Source organism: Acomys minous (genome assembly GCF_964271855.1).
Source record: "Acomys minous genome assembly, chromosome: 7".
NCBI classification, from domain to species: Eukaryota; Metazoa; Chordata; class Mammalia; order Rodentia; family Muridae; genus Acomys; species Acomys minous.
In genome coordinates this window covers 2,777,629-2,795,250 of record NC_140488.1, presented here as the reverse complement: position 1 = coordinate 2,795,250, position 17,622 = coordinate 2,777,629, and the positions used below count along the sequence as shown (strand labels likewise).

At 37.6% G+C, this 17,622-nt stretch overlaps 1 protein-coding gene across 1 annotated transcript in view; it reads right to left on the bottom strand.

The window, feature by feature from the left end:
* Nucleotides 1-17,622, bottom strand: part of GABRA3 (gamma-aminobutyric acid type A receptor subunit alpha3) — a 173,957-nt gene that overhangs the window by 32,653 nt on the left and 123,682 nt on the right. Inside the window, exon 6 of the mRNA XM_084788916.1 lies at nucleotides 1,841-1,923. Coding sequence (XP_084645042.1) covers nucleotides 1,841-1,923 — 83 coding nt within the window. The remainder of the gene's footprint in view (nucleotides 1-1,840; nucleotides 1,924-17,622) is intronic.

Below are 17,622 nucleotides of genomic sequence, written 5' to 3'. Positions count from 1 at the left end.
ACCTGTAGTAAGGTTCTAATAGAGACCATTTCTGAAGGGCAGTTCAGAATATCCCCCTCTTAGATTTCTCACTTGACAGCAAATTCATTAGGATGACTGTATCTTAACTACCCTTAAGTTTTCCCTCTACTATACAATTAATTCTTCAGGAGATCTTGCTGTAAATATTTCTCCAACATAGCCACCTTTAATACTAAAACAGGTAAGTTGAGCCATCATCAGCTGGAGAATTTCAATAAACCCCATCACCATATCTCACCTTAAGTATTGCAATATAAAATCAGTTGGACTCCATAATTATTTTGTTCTCTATTCACATGCTTTTAAAACCCCTTAATAACATTCTTCCAAAATAACTCAGGCCATGTTAATCTCTAATTCAAAACATTCCACTCTTTCCCTGTTTAACCACAGAATGTAATCCAAGGCCCCTCAATTTTTAGAAGACTCTGGAGGCTCTAGCTGAGTTCATAGTCTCACTTATACCTAGTGAGTTCATTCTTATGCCCACTGGGCAGCCACATGGCTGTTCAGGTGTTTATTGAGCAAGCCAAACACAATACTTTTCTTATGTAAACCTTTCTCCTGAGATGTTTCTTCATGTGTCTTCATCATTTGCCCTATTGCATAATAAAAATATCTAATCTTATGTAATTTTTGAAATATTTTAATTTATCTATAATTAAAAATAAGAGAATGAGTTGTGCCTACAAGGAAAGTATGTGTGCTGTCAATGAAATTGAACACAGACTGGTCAGGATTACCTTATTAGAAAAAAATTTACAGGTAAGTAAAATTAAGGAAAGTGTACCTAAGAGCTGTCAAAATTAGGAGGAATATTGTATTGTTCTACAGTACAGCACAGAGACTTTACTGTACATTTCAAAGTGCCAAATAGAAGATCTTGAATGCTCTTACAACCAAAAAATGATAAATAATAGAAATGATAGCTATGTTAGCTACCCTAAATTAACCATTGTGTGTGTGTGTGTGTGTGTGTGTGTGTGTGTGTGTGTTTGAAATTTCATCCCATCTCCTATACACCTATGGATTACTATGTAGTCAATGTTTTTTTGTGGTTTTCCTTACTTTATGGCTAATTTTGCCTTATTTTATTCAATATTTCATATTTTATTATTACATTCTCCTCAGTTATAGAATAGAGGGTGTCACACAAGAGACAGTGTATAAATATTTGATAAACTAATGATTGATAAAATATGTCATAAATAATTATTTAAAACTTTTCTAATGTAGTTTCTATTTCAATATCATTCAGATGTGATCAACACAAATCTTGATATATAACTTACTCAAATATTCTTATGTTCAAAACTGCTCGAGTATATTCAATTTTGATATCTGTAATTCATGTGAAAATAGACTCAGTTTCTACTGTCTTCTCTGTAAGAGTTACAACAAATGGGAAAGGCAGTACTCTGAAACATGAACAAATCTCAACAGTTGTCCCATCTCCTTTGGGAACTGGATAATAGTAAGTGGAGATGAAGGAAGAATGAACATTTTTTTAAAATGACATAGTCTCTTGTCTTTAGGAGGCTAACATCAGTCTTCTCTCTGTCTTCTGAAAAACAGCAAATGTTGATGTTTCTATCCAATTACAGAAATTACCCTGACATAGTATAATAAGATTTGTTTCTTAGGAAAACAAACTTTTAAAAGCCAAGTCTACTACTCTTGATTAGTTAGTACTACTTGGCCCCACTCTCCTGATACACTCTGTACCAGGAAGATTAAAATTAGTATTAAGAACTTCCCAGGAATATGTTACAATTCTTCTGGAAGCAGATCAGGCAAACAGAACTCGGAAAATACATACAGCTTCCAAACTTCAGCGGGCAGGCATGAACATCCATAGGGAAATCTTCTAAATGCATAGGACATTCAGCATGTATTGTTAACCTAAAAGAAAAGAGAACAGAAAATGATAGAAAGCCAAGATAAATGTCATTAAACATGAAATTCTTTTCCCACTCAACAGCACCAGAGTACTCCTAAGAATACCAAGGGGTTTTACTTGTTTATTTTCACTGAGAGTAGAGTCTGTATGCTAACAAAGGGTGGGCTAAGTGAACTAGGGGGTTTCTCAAAGCAGCAGCCTATATTGCTTATTTTTAGTTGCAGCTGATGTGAATCCCACCTTACCACCTTTATAAAAAAATATATTTGGTACTTCCTTAGCTACCCTTCAATAAGCAGAGAAACAGCAGGTCCTGCCTGACTCATTCAATCCTGATCACAGCTTCATTATCTCAGAAAGAATTCTTCTCAGCAGGCTATTATGTGAGTTAACCAATTTAAAGAGGCATCACAGGCGAGAGACGTATAGAAAGAGCATATTTGCTAAGATAACAGACCAAGGGAAAAATTAAGCCATTGCTGGAGAAGAACACACAAGTATACACATGCACACACACACACACACACACACACACACACACACACACACACAGATGTACATGCACACCACTACAAAAAATACAAAAATGATTAATGAAATCAGAAACCTCAAAAGTCAAATCTGAAGAACATTCAACAGAAGCATAAATATGAAGGGTATGCTTAAATTTTCCAATAAAAATATTAATAGGGTACTATTTGTCATATTTATATATTAATTTCCTTGCATCAGTCTCTCAAAATAATCCATTTCAATGTTTCCTCATGAATTCTTGCCAGTCTTTTCAGGCTGAGCTGCTATTGCCCGCAACTTTATTCTCCGGTGTGTGTGTGTGTGTGTGTGTGTGTGTGTGTGTGTGTGTGTGTATGCACATGCGCACATAAATAATGCCTACACAGTAAACGTTTAGAGTTGATTAGGACCTGGCATGAATAGGTTATTTCTATCTAGTCTTTGTAACTCTTGTGTATATGTAAGACAGCTTATGTTATACTCATGGTATTTTAATAAGCTGAGAAGCTGGTCATCAATTAGAATTTTCTTCATTCTCCCAATAGCTTCCTCTTTTACACAGGCACTTTTGCTTTTGGCTTTATAGGATCCAAATTTTCTTTTGGATCATAATTCCTGCTTAATAGAATATCAACAGATCACACAGAGGAATTTGTCTTGCTTCATATCAAGGCAATAGACAAAGGCATGTAAGGAATCCAGTATAGAGAGTCTCCATTTATTACCCTTTTTAATCCCAGTGCTACTATAACAGTGCTAACTAGCAAAATCTAAGCAGATGGTAATTGCCAGGATATTGTTGACTAATACTGTTCCAATTTGGTTGGAACCAATGATATGCCAGGAACCATTCATATTTAAAGTAAAAGTGTAGATATTCCTACATCTAGAAAGGAATGAGAGGCTCAATGTATAATTACTATCATTGTGACAATCATTGCTAATAACTAGAGTTATTCACAGAATTTTACAATTTCTAAAACACATTTACATTGAGTAGTAACTCTACCCAGGTCTGCTCCTAACACTTCTATCATAGGAATTCTGGTTTCCTGGAACAAAGGGGCATGTTCCCTCTATTTGGCCTCCCTGTCCCTTTCATGGTGGTCCAGTAAAAAGTGTATTGTGAACATCTTTATTATCTGTTTCAGAGAGAAGAATCCAAAGAGTTTGTGTGATTTTCTCAGAGACACACAAAGACAGGAGCAAGTCTTGAGTTCTTCCTACATTAGTTACCTTCTATACATTGGAGGGTAAATGACTCCTCAGCTGATAAGGAATGTATTAGTCATGTGATACATGCCTTAATTACCTGTTGTGGTTAACTTTGGATAAACATTTCCTATGTATAAAGTAATTGTGGTAAAACATGAAGACAATATGGAAGAATAAGATCAACATTGGCGGTAATTATTGCCCTCACAGGGATTAGTGATATGGGAGGAGAAAAAGAATACCTACCTCTTTGATAAGTCTTCTTTTATACAAAGAAGTAGTTGTAAACATTAGCCTGGATACAGTAGTGGTCTTTTTTTTTTCATAAAAAACGTGAGGGGATTCTAATAACATTAGTCTAGGAACCAAAGAAAATAACACAGCATAGTCTGGCTAATGACAAATTCTGCCCACAAATACAACAGCATTTTCTCCTTTGCTCAGGTGGGGTGGGCAAGAAATGGATAGAAAAACAGATAAGAAAGTTATTATAAATCAGTTCTGTTCCTAATCAGAAATCACTACCATTGCATCTAGCCTTTATAATCTATTTGTTTTGGTCTTATTCTCTACATCCCAAAGGCTGCTGGGTAGACATAAAATAATTTCCGCTTGACATTACTCATAAGAGGCAGTATCTTGGAAATAATAATGTAAGTGGAAAGAAGGAAGGCAATTTTCTTTATTAAAGCCTCATGGAAACTTTTCAGTATCCAACATGAAGAGTAGGTTTCTCTGTAAAATAGATTTTTCTTGTCTCTGCTTCTGTGAATTGTGAAGTAACCCTTTATGCCTTTAAAAATGTCAGATTGGTGGAATATTGAAGGCTGGCTTAAGAATTGAGGTTTTCTCCAAGACACTTGAAATTCTTATAAGTACCCAAGGGGTTGGTTAGAACTGGAAGGGTCCTTGTCATCATCTAGTTCCAATCTTTTGTTGCTTCAATAGCACACTGAAAATAAAAGCCATATAAGTGTTTGCTAAAGGACACACACCTAGATGCACTTATTATCTAGGAGGAATTTGAGAAATATATACACCCAGACCCAGAACAACCCATAAAGTTCTCTAAAAGGTACAGTGAAAGTGAAAGAAGTGTTATGTTCAAACTTCAAATGGAAGGCCTTATGAGAACAGGATCAACCAGGATGAAAGGGAAATGCTGAGCAAGATGAAGTAAAGGATGGCACTGCAAAGAATATTACGTGTGCTAAACCACAAACCATTGCTTTGGGAACTCTGTTAAATCTTGTATTTTTGCTACAGGTTTTTTTCACTTTTCATGTAAATTTCTTCCTTAAATCTTTATTTTCCAGAAGAATTTCATACATGAGAACTGTATTTACCTCACTTTTACCCCTCATTTTAGCCACTACAACCCCTCTGTGTCTGTACAACTCCCTCCCAAATTCATGACCTCTTTCTTTTTTTTTTCAATAATTATTATTTTCCTTTATTAATTTATTCTTGTTACATCTCAATGGTTATCCCATCCCTTGTATCTTCCCATTCTTCCCTCCCTCCCACTTTCCCCTTACTCCCCTCCCCTATGACTGTTCCTGAGGGGTATTACCTCCCCCTCTATATGTTCACTACCCAGATCTAGCCAATGTACAGAACACTCTCCACAGTAGAGTGGAGAGTGGGATGTGACTTTCTCACATACTCTGGTGCCTCACCTTTGACCATGTGCCCTGGAGGGGGAGACCTGGTGGCACTCAGAGGAAGGACAGCAGGTTACCAAGAAGAGACTTGATACCCTATGAACATGACCTCTTTCTTAATTATTGTTACCCCTCTCTCTCTCCCTCTCCCCCCTCTCATATATATATTTCAACATAGCCTTCTCCAGGGAAGAGTTCCCTAATAGATCCAGTCCCAAGTGGTCTGCCCTAAACACCTATGTTGTACATATGAACAACACTAAATAGTTCAACAGGTTGCATCGGCTACAGATTTTTGATGGTTAAAAAAAAAAAAGATCAGAAACTCTTCAAAACACAACATTGATATCATAGGATTTCCAACATAATCCAGGATTTTGGTTGCTTTGTAGTAGAGAAGAGATAACCCAGGAGACTCTTCCCTTTAGGTGAGGCTGATGCAAATAGGAATTCCAAAGCTTTTAAAGTCAAGTCATGCACAGGTATGCCCACAGAATCCCCCCCACAACCCTCATTATTAAAATGCCCTCATTTTACTTGCATTAAGGCACTCTGGTTCCTTTGATACCCAATCTTTTGCTTTTAGCAGATTTTTTTCTTTTCTTGTTTATTCTATTTGGTGTTCTGCAGGCCTCTTCTATGTTTATATGCATCTCCTTCTTTAAATTGGGGAATTTTTCTTCTATGGTTTTGTTGAAGATATTTTCTGTGCCTCGGAGTTGGTTCTCTTCTCTTTCCTCAATGCCTATTATTCTCAAATTTAGTCTTTTCATGGTGTCCTTGATTTCTTTGATATTTTGTGTCAGGAATTTCTCAGACTTAGTATTGTCTTTGATGGTTGCTTCGAGTTCTAAAATTATATCTTCTAGTCCTGAGATTCGTTCCTCCATTTCTTAGATTCTGTTACAGAAGGTTACTTCTGTGTTGCTTACTTTCTTCTCTAAGGTCTCTCATTCCTGTTTTTCTTCTGTCTGTGTTTTTATCACTGTTTCCATTTTCATCTTCAGATCTTGAACTTTATTATTGATTTCCTTCATCTGGTTGTTTGTATTTTCCTGAATTTTCTCCAGTGCCTCTCTTATGTCTTCTTTTATGTCTTCCACCTGTTTGGCTGCATCTTCCTGCATTTGATTACGGATTTTATTCGTTTCCTCCATTATCATCATCATTACTAAGGATTTGAGGTCATTTTCATGTAGTTCCATTGTGTTTGAGTTCTCAGGGTTACTTTCTTTGGGATAGCTGGGATCTGGGGATGCTTAGTTGTTTTGGTTTTTGTTGTTTGAATTCCTACACTGTCCTTTAGTCATCTTGCTATCTTTCATGTTGGGGGGTAGCTTCTGGTGTCCTTCACTGGTCATTGAGAGTGGGTAGTTGGTGAGTGATTATAGGTCACATGCCCTTGCCTGTGGGGATCAGGGAGTTCTTCTCTGGAACAGGCCGGTGACCTGATTTCTGGTCCAGAAGACTTTGTTCTATACCTTAATTCCTGACTGGGTCAGCAGAGGTAGGCTTCTGCCTGCTTCTATTCACGCTACTGAGGGAATTCAGACTAGCTGTGTTGGGGGCCGCTGTTTTTCTGTCCTGACCCCTCAAGGCAGTCCAGCCTCTCCCAAGCCTATAGGAGACCCCGCCAGGCCGTGAGGATTGTGGCTTTATCTGCCCAATTGTCCAGCCCCGGACCGCCCTGGTCCTCAGACAGGTTCCTTCCTATATCAGTCTAGAGAGCAGACCAGTCTAGATTGTGCACCTTTGGGGGCTCAGTCCCACCAAGCCACAGCCACAACTCAGACTCCCCTCCAGATATCCAGGACAGTCCAGCTTCTCCCAAAAGCATGGGGAGTCCCTGCTGGGATGTAGGGACTGTGGCTTTATCTGTCCAATAGTCTAGGCCTTATCCGCCATGGTCCAAAGACAGGTTCCTGCCCAGAGCAGTCTAGAGAGCAGACCGGTCTAGATTGCATGCCCTTGGCAGCTCAGTCCCACCAAGCCACAGCCACAACTTAGACTCCCCTCCCACAAGTGTGGGAGTCCCTGCCGGGCCATGGGCCGGGTTTTATCAGCCCAATTTTGCAGGTTCGGTCCACTGAGGCCTGCTGCCAGGCTCCGGACAGACCCACCCAGACCGCACACACTGTTTCTGGGCACCTTGGGTTTTGCTGCGGCCTCCGGGGCTCCCCGTGGACTGGGGTGGGGCAGGTGGGGGTATCCAAAGACAGATTCACTTGTTTCCCTCAGACTTTCCCAGGCCAGGAGCTCTGGTGTTCCACTATCGCAGTATCCTAGGCTATAGAGGCCGGCTGCAGTCTGCAGGTCGATTCCGTTCCAAAGTCTGGAGAGTGGGTTCAGGTGCTCTGTGGGCTGTTGTTTGGCTCAAGGCCAAGCCCGCCTGTGGTCTGCACTGTACAGGACCCCACTCACCTAGTGTTCTCCAGTTCTTGCAGTCTGTGGTGCCCAATCCAGTCCCTGGTCTCTATGCAGTAGATCAGATACAGTGTGTGATAGGTGCGGCCATCTTGGAACTCCTTAAGCAGATTTTTTTCTAATGCTACAATAAGTCCATGTTGTGTTACTGCCATGATCTCCTAACTTGCCAGTCTGTTAGAGAAGATTTGCTGTAATCCTGGACTCATTCAAAACCCAAATCTGTGTCCACTCAGAGTCTAGAATGATGCCTCCATATGTTCTTCTCTTGTTTAATCTTCCTGTGGCACTAGGCTCAGGCTCTTTCTAGACTCTGATACTGTGGCTGTTGAAGTTGTGCCCCATCTTCCTAGAATGTTCTTTCCAATACCTGAGTGACTAATTTTATTTCATTTTTCTTTTGCCATTTTGACTTTATTTAGAATAGATTATATTATGAGCTATATTTTAGCCATTCAACCAAGAAAAGAGTTCAGATGAACAGACTGGTTAATTCAATCTGATGTAGAGTTCTTTTTCACTTCCTTTAATCTTAGACTAACTACTAGTTTCTAAAGGATACCTGCACTGAATGAACTCTGATCACTTTCCTACCCTCACCCTATATACATTGAACTTTACCATACTTTTCCCCTATCACCTGAGATATATCACAGGATAGATTTTATTTTTCTACAGATTGTCTATTTTCTTCCTTCATTCTATGTGGGACATTTTTGCCTTTTTCTACCTTCGATACTTGTTAAGAGCTTAGTGCATTGGATCACTAGATGGTTTTCATTTATAAAGGAATACATTTCTATTGAAACTTTGAACTGAAGGGTTATGGGATAGAAAACACAAAGTTCAAATATTTCTGAAGTTATGGAAAGCTATGATTTATTTGTAGCATAATATCTTTCTCCAAAATGAATTTTTATTTTTCCTTTTTTCCTCAAATAATATAACCTGATTATACTTTCCCCTTTCTTTAGTCATCCCAGTTTCTCCCCAGCTCATATTCCAACCAGACCCACCCCGTTTCTGTCTCTCATTAAAAAAATAAAAGCTTTTAAGGAATTATAATATAATATAATATAATATAATATAATATAATATAATATAATATAGTACAATATAATATATAGATAAAACATACATATCAGAATTGGACAAAACAAACAAATGGAAAAGAGCAGAAAAGAAGGTGCAAGAAACAGAGACCCATGTGTGTGTGTGTGTGTGATTTGTGTGTTTATTCTATATTATATGTGATTTATAAATAGTATATAAGTTTTATATAATTTATTATTTTATTATATAATTTTATTATAAAAATAAAATAAAATAACAACAAAGAAAAAGGGAAAGACCTTTCTAACATGACATTATGAGACAAGGAACCTCTAAAGTTGGCAATTGAGTTCATGTTCTGATGGCCATCTATTGCTGGGCATGTAACCTACCCTTAAGAGTTGTTTGTTTCTTCAGGGAGACTTCCTTAAAGGAAATGAAATTTTCGTTTGCAAGTGGCTATGAATAGGAGACTGCTTCTGGGTTGGGATATGAGGGGTGAGGGTGGGGCATGCGTTCACTTCTTTCAGCTCCAGCTGGTGCAGAGCAGTGCAGGCCCTGTACATACTACCTCAGACCCTCTGAACTTACATGGAAGGAAATCTTGTTAGTACAGCAAGCCTGTATTCTTGGTGTCCTCCATCCCCTTGGGCTCTTACATTCTTTCTGCCTTTTCTTCTTTGGGGTTTCCTGATTTCTAAGGGAAGGGATTTTATAGGGCTGTCCTGTTTAGGTCTCAGTGTTCCAGTCTCTCCACCTCTGTATAATGGCTGGCTGGGGGTCTCTATTTGTTCCCGTCTGCTACAGAAAGCAGCGTGATGATGGTAGAGCAAAACAGAATGTTGTTAGGAGCATTTTATTGCTCCTTTTATATTTTTATTTCATTCTATATGAAATTATTATACAATAGATAGACAGATGGAGGGAGGGAGGGAGGGAGGGAGGGAGGGAGGGAGAGAGAGAGAGAGAGAGAGAGAGAGAGAGAGAGAGAGAGAGAGAGAGAAGGAGGGAGGGAGAGATTTGGTCCTTGGGCTAGCTAGTCTCAGGCTCTTGATGACCTGAGCAGCAGTGGGTTCCATCTTGTAGAGTGACTCTTAAGTCAAACCAGACATAGGTTGGTTACTTGCAAATGTTTTGTGCCGCCATTGCCCTAGCTTGCAGGCAGGATACCATTGTACATCAAAAGTTATGTGGCTGAATTGGTGTTTATGTTTTCCCTTTGATAACATGCAGAGAACTTCCTTGTACCAAAGATGCTAGCTAGTACATAGGGATAAAGGCTCTATGTAGGCACCAGCTTGGCTTCTCCAAGTTTAGTAAGTTGTGTAGGTGTTTTCATCAATGGAGACTTTCTGTCAATTTTTTGGGTGCAACCTATAGTCTTAGAAACAGCCTGGGTTATTTGGGGTTTCCCATAGGACCCCTTTGGCCAACAACTCAATTAGCTGTAACCCAATCCTGGGACTGGAAGCTTCATTTGGTGACAAAAGATGGCCAGTTGGGCCTCTGTCTCCAACATTATTAGTTGGTTTCATTTAGCGTGCCTTCATATATGTATAGAATTTAGAAAGCTTCTACTGTATTAGGCTTCAATACTACCCTTTGAATGCTCCTTAACTTTAGCTATCTTTCCATGTATTCCCTCTCTCATGCCCCTCTCTTCTTGATCCTCCTGTTCAAAGACCTCCCATCCACCCATAGCTATCTATTCTCTTTCCTAGGGAGACATACCTGTAACCACCCCAGTCTCTTACTCTATAGCTAATCTCTGTGGTTCTATGGATTGTAGCTTGCCTATCATTGATTTAAGATTTAATGTATACCTATAAGCAAATACATATGATATTTGGCTTTCCATGTCTGGGTTACCTCAGTCAGAACGATTTTTTTTCTAGCACCATCCATTTACCTGTGAATTTCGTGGTTTTATCACCATCATCATCATTATCATTTTGGTTTTTTGAGACAGGGTTTATCCATGTAGTCTGTCCTGGACTCACTTACTAGGCCAGTCTGGTCTAGAATTCACAGAAATCTGCCTGCCTCTGACTCCCTAAGTGCTGAGATTTCAGGTGTGTATCACCATGCCAGCTGACTTTATTTATTTTAATGGATAATACTCCATTGTGTAAATGTACCATATTTTCTTTATCCATTCATCTGTTGATGGACATCTAAGTTTCTTCCAATTTCTGGCTATTATGAGTAGAACAGCAATGAACATTGTTGAACAAGTCTCAGTGGTAGGATGAAGCAGTTTTAGGTATGTGCCCCCAAGCATGGTATAGCTGGATCTTGAGGTAGACCGATTTCTATTTTCCTGAGGAAACACCATACTGATTTCCATAGTGGCTGTACAAGTTTGCACTGCCGTCAACAATAGATAAGTTTCTTTCACTCCCAAATTTCCCAAGTATGAGCTGTCACTTGTTTTATTGATATTAGCCATTCTGACAGATGTAAATCTCAATGTAGTTTTGATTTGCATTTCTATGCTGACTAAGGATGTTGAACATTTCTTTAAGTGTTTCTCAGACATTTGAGTTTTCTCTTTTGAGAACTCTCTGTGTAGATCTGTACTTTATTTTTAAATTATATTATTTGTTTCCTTAATATCTAGTTTTTGAGTTCTTTATATATTTTGAATATTAGTCTTTTATTGGATGCACAGTGGGTAAAAATCTTTTCCCATTCTGTAGGCTACTGCTTTATCCAAATGATGGTGTCCTCTGCTATGCAGAAGCTTTTCAGTTTCATGATGACCTATTTACTATTGGTCATTGATCTTAATGTCTATGCTGTGTTCTGTTCAGAAAGTCCTTTTCTGTGCCAATGAGTTCATGGTTATGCCCCACATTCTCATCTATCAGGATCAGTACATATAGTTTAACATTGATGTCTTTGATATTTAGAGTTGAGTTTTGTGCAGGGTAATAAGTATGGACTTACTGAGATTATTCTACATAAAACTATCCAGTTGGGTGAGAACCATTTAGTGAAAATACTGCCCTTTTCTCCAGTGTATGATTTGGCTTCTTGATTTAAAAAAATCAAGTGTCCATAGGTGTGTAAACTTATGTCTGTGACTCCATTTGATTCCATTGAGCAATGGGTTTGTTTTTGTCCTAATACCATGCTGGTTATATTACTATAGCTCTGTTGCAAATTGGGATCAACGATGGGGCCACCTACAGCGGTTCTTTTAGTATTCAGGATTGTGGGATTGCTTTGTCTATCTTGGTTTCTATATAAGCTGAAAATTTTTTTTCAAGATCTGTGGAAAATTGCAATTCAACATTGATAGGGATTGTATTAAATCTTTAGATTGCTTTTAATGGGACGGCTGTTTCTACTATATTAAGGCATAGTGATCCTTGAGCATGGGGGATCTTCCTATCTTTTGATATCCTCTTCATTTTCTTTCTTCAAGTAGCATATTATCTTAATCTACCTCCATTTTCAATCAGTTTCATTCCTAGACTCTCAGATACAGAAAAGTCTGAGAGAAAGTATCTAATTTACTCACTGATTTTATAAATGGGTTAAACAAAAAAGAAGAAACTTCTCCAAAATTATCTAACATACCAGATTCCTGATTCAGTGCTTCATTCAATGCATGATTGTAAATAATCTATGATGTAAACAGTGAAGCTACATCAAAGGCTGACTATCATGCTGCCCATCCTGCACTTACATTTAGCTATGGGAAGGAGAAAATGAGGAGTTACTTATATTGTCTCGTAAAAGATGCTATGCCCCAGGAAGAAATAAAAAGACGAACATACAAAGGATTAGATATTAATTGAAATTCCCACAGGGTATTTGGGGGAAAGGAGCATTGAGTAGGTTGCAGCTGACTAAGAAACAGGGGAAATGAGCAGTGAAAGTAGGAAGAGCAAGAAATGTAGAGGCTCTCTGTTAGGCTTCTGTAGATATAGTGGAGAGAACAAGGGGAAATTAGTAGAATATAAATTCTGAGAGAAAAGTGTGGGGCATGGGCTACATAATAAATGCCTTCTAGGACATTTTGCTAATGGGTTAGAATCGCTCTAGTAGCTGTGCAAAGAATAAATTATATTAAGACAAGGGCAAAAGCAAGGGGATGAAATTCAACACCCATCATGATTTAAAACTCTGAAAATCTGGGAATAAAAAGGCAATTTTCTGAAGTGATAAATGACATTTACAAAAAAATTATAACATTGCACTTAATAGCAAAAGACTAAATTGCTCAGCCTGAAGATCAGACAAATCTGTCTGCTAGTTTTGTTCAGTTTTTATTAGAGATTTTGGCAGTTCCAAGAAGGAAAGAACTGTGAGTATAGAGTTTCCACTGGTGATGGTTTTCAACTGTAAGTATATTAAAATACTACTTAATCATGCACTTTAAGAGAATGAATTGCCCGACATGTAAATTGTATTTTAAGAAATCTATCTAAAAATTAGGCAATGTAAACAACTGAAGATAAAAATTGAAAAATAAAAGTCAAACTGACTTTGAGGTGACATACTCATACATTCAATGTATATCATTAAGATGTCACTCCTATGAATTCAAGACAAAAAGTAACACAGTGAAATGACAAATGCTGGTGAGTATACAGAAAGAAATGGACTTCTGATCCACCATTGGGAGCACATAAGTTAGCACAACCATTATCATAAACAGTGTGGAGGTTCTTCAAAAAACTAAAAATGTAACTACCATATGAGTCACCCACACTCGTTCTGAATATTCAGCTTTAAAAAATGAAAGCAGCATACCAAAGAAATATCTGCATACACATTTGGTTAACTATCATGAGTCATGACACTAATCACAATATCCAAGTTACAGAATGAGTCTAGGTGTCCATAACTGGAGAAAAGGATGAGCAAAACTTTTGTAAATGCACAATAGACTACTGCTCAATGACAAAAGAAGAATGAAACTGTCATTTTTAGGGAAATATGTAGAACCGGAAAATATCAAAGATAAGAAATCACATGCAGAAAGAGTAGTAATGCATGTTCCTTCAGTATGGAAAGAAACCAACTGACAGGAATGCAGAGAAACTGGTTGAGGAGATTGCGGAGGCTGTGGGGCTGGGTTGGTAAACATGCATCCATGTGTATGTAGAAATTACACTGAATACTACTGAAATGTACAATTAATAGATGTTCTTAAATTTTAGGGAATAACCATAATCTCTCATGGTAAGTCATAACTAAAAACCACCTGTCACTTCTATTGTAAGACATAATCAGAGACATTTGGCATAAGAAAACCACAGAAGGCATCCAAATATAAAAGAAGGAAGTCACATTAACTCTATTTTCAAACAGGCTATTATATATAGAAAATATTCGAGGCTCCAATAACCAACTATTACAACGAGTAAAACGTTTCAATAAATTTGTAGGAAAAAATAAACATATAAAACAATATTTTCATATCTTAATAATAAACTCCCTGTAACAGAAAAAACCAAAGTACTGCATTCACAATTGTTATAATATAATAAAATGTGTAGGAATACATTTTATCAAGGAGGTAGATGTTATACACACTGCTGTAACTATTCTTTGTTGTCAATTAGAATATATGTAGAATTAAGTAAAACCCCAAAATAGCTGTGCACATATTTTTTTTCTTAACTGGATTCTTTGAAGTGAGAAGATCCATTCCTAATCTAAATCTTTACTACTGATATTTTGAGGTGAGAAGACCCACCTCTAATCTGAGTCATGCCTACTGCTGGAAGCCTATATAGGGACATGAAAGGCAGAATTTTTTGCTATTTGTCTGCTTGTTTTCATCTCCCTAGCAAGCCCATTCCTTCACTAGCATTAGAGCCTACATCTTCATGATTCTAGTGTATACTAAATACCAGCTGAGACAGCCAGCCTCGTGGACATAACAATTATTGGATTCATGGGCCTTCTATACATAGGCAGCCATTGTTGGATTATCTGGTCCACAGCCTGTAAATCGTTCCAATAAGATATACGTATATATGAGAGAGAGAGAGAGAGAGAGAGAGAGAGAGAGAGAGAGAGAGAGAGAGAGAGACGTTCATCCAATAGGAGTTCTGTTATTCTAGACAGCCCTGACTACACTGAAAGGTATAGAACCACACTAAAAACTATAGAACAACAATGAAAGAGATAGAAAAAAGTAAAAATAAATTAAAATATATTCCCTGTTCATAGATTGGGGAAATTAATATGACTAAAATTACTACAGAAAATAATTAATTTTCGATACTACTTAAAATGACCTACATATTCAGCAAAACTTTTTTCAAAACATGAAGATTCAGAATGCTGGCTTAATGTATTTTTACAAACTTAAAATAAGAGTGATATTAAACACTTCATTTACTTCCCACAGCCCAAGGGAGTTTACATATCAGACAGAAGATATATGTATTAGAATCTCAAAGTGAAAGGGAAAATAGAGTTAAGGAGAAAGGATGTGACAGAATTTGACAGTTTTAGACATTTATTTCAGTTCCTATCATGGAGCTAAAACTCCTGGCTCTTGACTTAACACCATGAAGTATGTCTTTGGAATTAAGATGAATTAATGACTTATTTATTTAGTGTCCAATCACATCATCCCTGTAAATACAGTTTCAAAATGAATGCAACCCATGAGAGATTATTCTTACTATGGTATTTGCTGGATTTTTCTTTTTACTATAACTTTCATGCAAAAACTATGTATTTTCCTTGTATTTGTCATACTGTGCTTTGCTTTTTTTTTTTTTTTTTTTTAGTATTTGGGGGTAGATGCATATATTTTGTCTCTTAAACTAGATTCAATACCATTTGTAAATCATATGATTTTATATTGGAATACACTCAAAAGCATTAACACAGTAAGAAAATAACCACACTTCAAAACTATAGAATCTAGGCACAGAGTTTACTATGGTCTCTTCTCGTCTTCTTGAAATTCATATACTGGAACTTCCTCCTCATTGAGAAATTGTTTGGTGGTGGGACCTTCCAGAAGTAATTAGGTTATGGGGGCTCTGTCCCTCATGAATTGAATTAGGGTTATTATGAAAGAGTCCTAAAGTAACTTGGTTAGCAATTACAGTTAGGTAAGGACACAGAAAGAAGGTAGCTTTGAAGTAGATAGCTTAGGCCAGACAATGAATCTATTGGAGCCTTGATCTTGGACTTCTAATTCTCCAGAACAATAAATTGGCTTCCTATAAATTACCCACAGCAGTGTTTTTGTTCTAACTGAGCCAATTAATCTTGTGCTCATTTGCCCTTGGTTCAAGTGCAGGAATCCTCTTGAAGATGAGGTTCTAGTCCTCAATCTTGATAATAACTCTTGCTGAGCCATTTGTCCTTTTCAGTACCTTCTTTATACTGCAACCTGTCATGTTCATTAGACAGAATGATGTGGAACTAGCCACAACATTTTAACATGTTAAAATGTGCATTATTACTTAACTTTTATGCTTTTTATTTAAACTACAGATTAATATGTATGCAAATGGATCAACTAGATTAAAGCTGCTATAAGAAGAACATTTAATGATTCATAGAATTTTCCTAAATGGAGACACGAACTAATTGAGGCCCTAGAGGAAACTCAATTCTAATATGTCCTGGGACGAATAGAGTTCCAAAGACTAAATGATGTTGCATATATTTGTATGTTCTGGCTGTTTGGCCAGGCGATGGGCCTGATAACAGGAATGAACATAGGAGGTCCCAGTATAAACTCCACAGGCTAATAGGGTTTTAGAAGTTTGAGGTGAGCCCCATTGTAGACCATCTGTGAACTAGGCATTTTGGAAGTGGAGCAATGTGCTCAGAGAGATGTTAATTCTAAGAGCAAAAAGATAGGCAACACAATCTAGAAAGCACTTGAGTTGCCAGGCAGACTATTCCTGTAATTGTGAACTAAAGGGCAGGGTCTGGGATTTATGGTGCAAAAGAAAGGGTAGTAAATCACTAATAGCCATTATCAGTACAGGATGAGTCATTTGAAATATGCTCTCCTAAACACCCCAAACAAGCTATGCATTAGTCACCAGAATCCCAATTGTCGGCAGCCTAACCATTAAATCCTAAAGCTGGAGACAGGAGATTCAGTGCACGGGCAGAAAGGCCATCCACCTTATCACTGCCTGTAGCCTCCAGAGGGAACACATTTGAGTGGAACAATTATCTCAGAGGTGTAACTCCATCTTAACTTTTTTTTTTGATGTTCCTGCTTTCCCTCACTCCATCCATTTGCAAATACTTGAGATTTCACAGAAGGCTTTGTGTTCATCTTTGTGTGTTGCCTAAATTCCTCTTCTTTCTACCTACAACACATCTTTTTTGCTTGGATACTACCTATGCCCTGCTGCTTTCTGAAAGTCATGTTGTCGTTATGCTTTCCTCTAGCTCCCAGAAACCCCAGAACATTTTGAATATTATAATCCCCAACATCTAGGTTTCTAAGTATCTGTATGCCTGGCTTCTGACAGAAGGATTTCTGTTTGTTATGATAAAATGCCTGGGATACTGGTTGACACATAGCAAATCATTACTATGTGCTTCTTCATATACAGTGTAAGTCATTGCACTCAGCACATAGCATCATTTGTGACTGACTGAAGACTTTTACAATTTATTCTTTCTTGCCTCATCCTAAGCTTTCCAGATCCCCAAATGAGACACTCTATCTCTTCTATGTTCTTGCTGCAGTTCATTAGAGTGAGGCTCACTAAATGTGATTCAAAGCATAAGGAACTGCAGGGAGAGTCCCCTTGAGCAAAAGCCATTATTAAAAAGGGCTGTGTAAAAGAAAACTATCAATGCTTCATTGCCTTGATTACA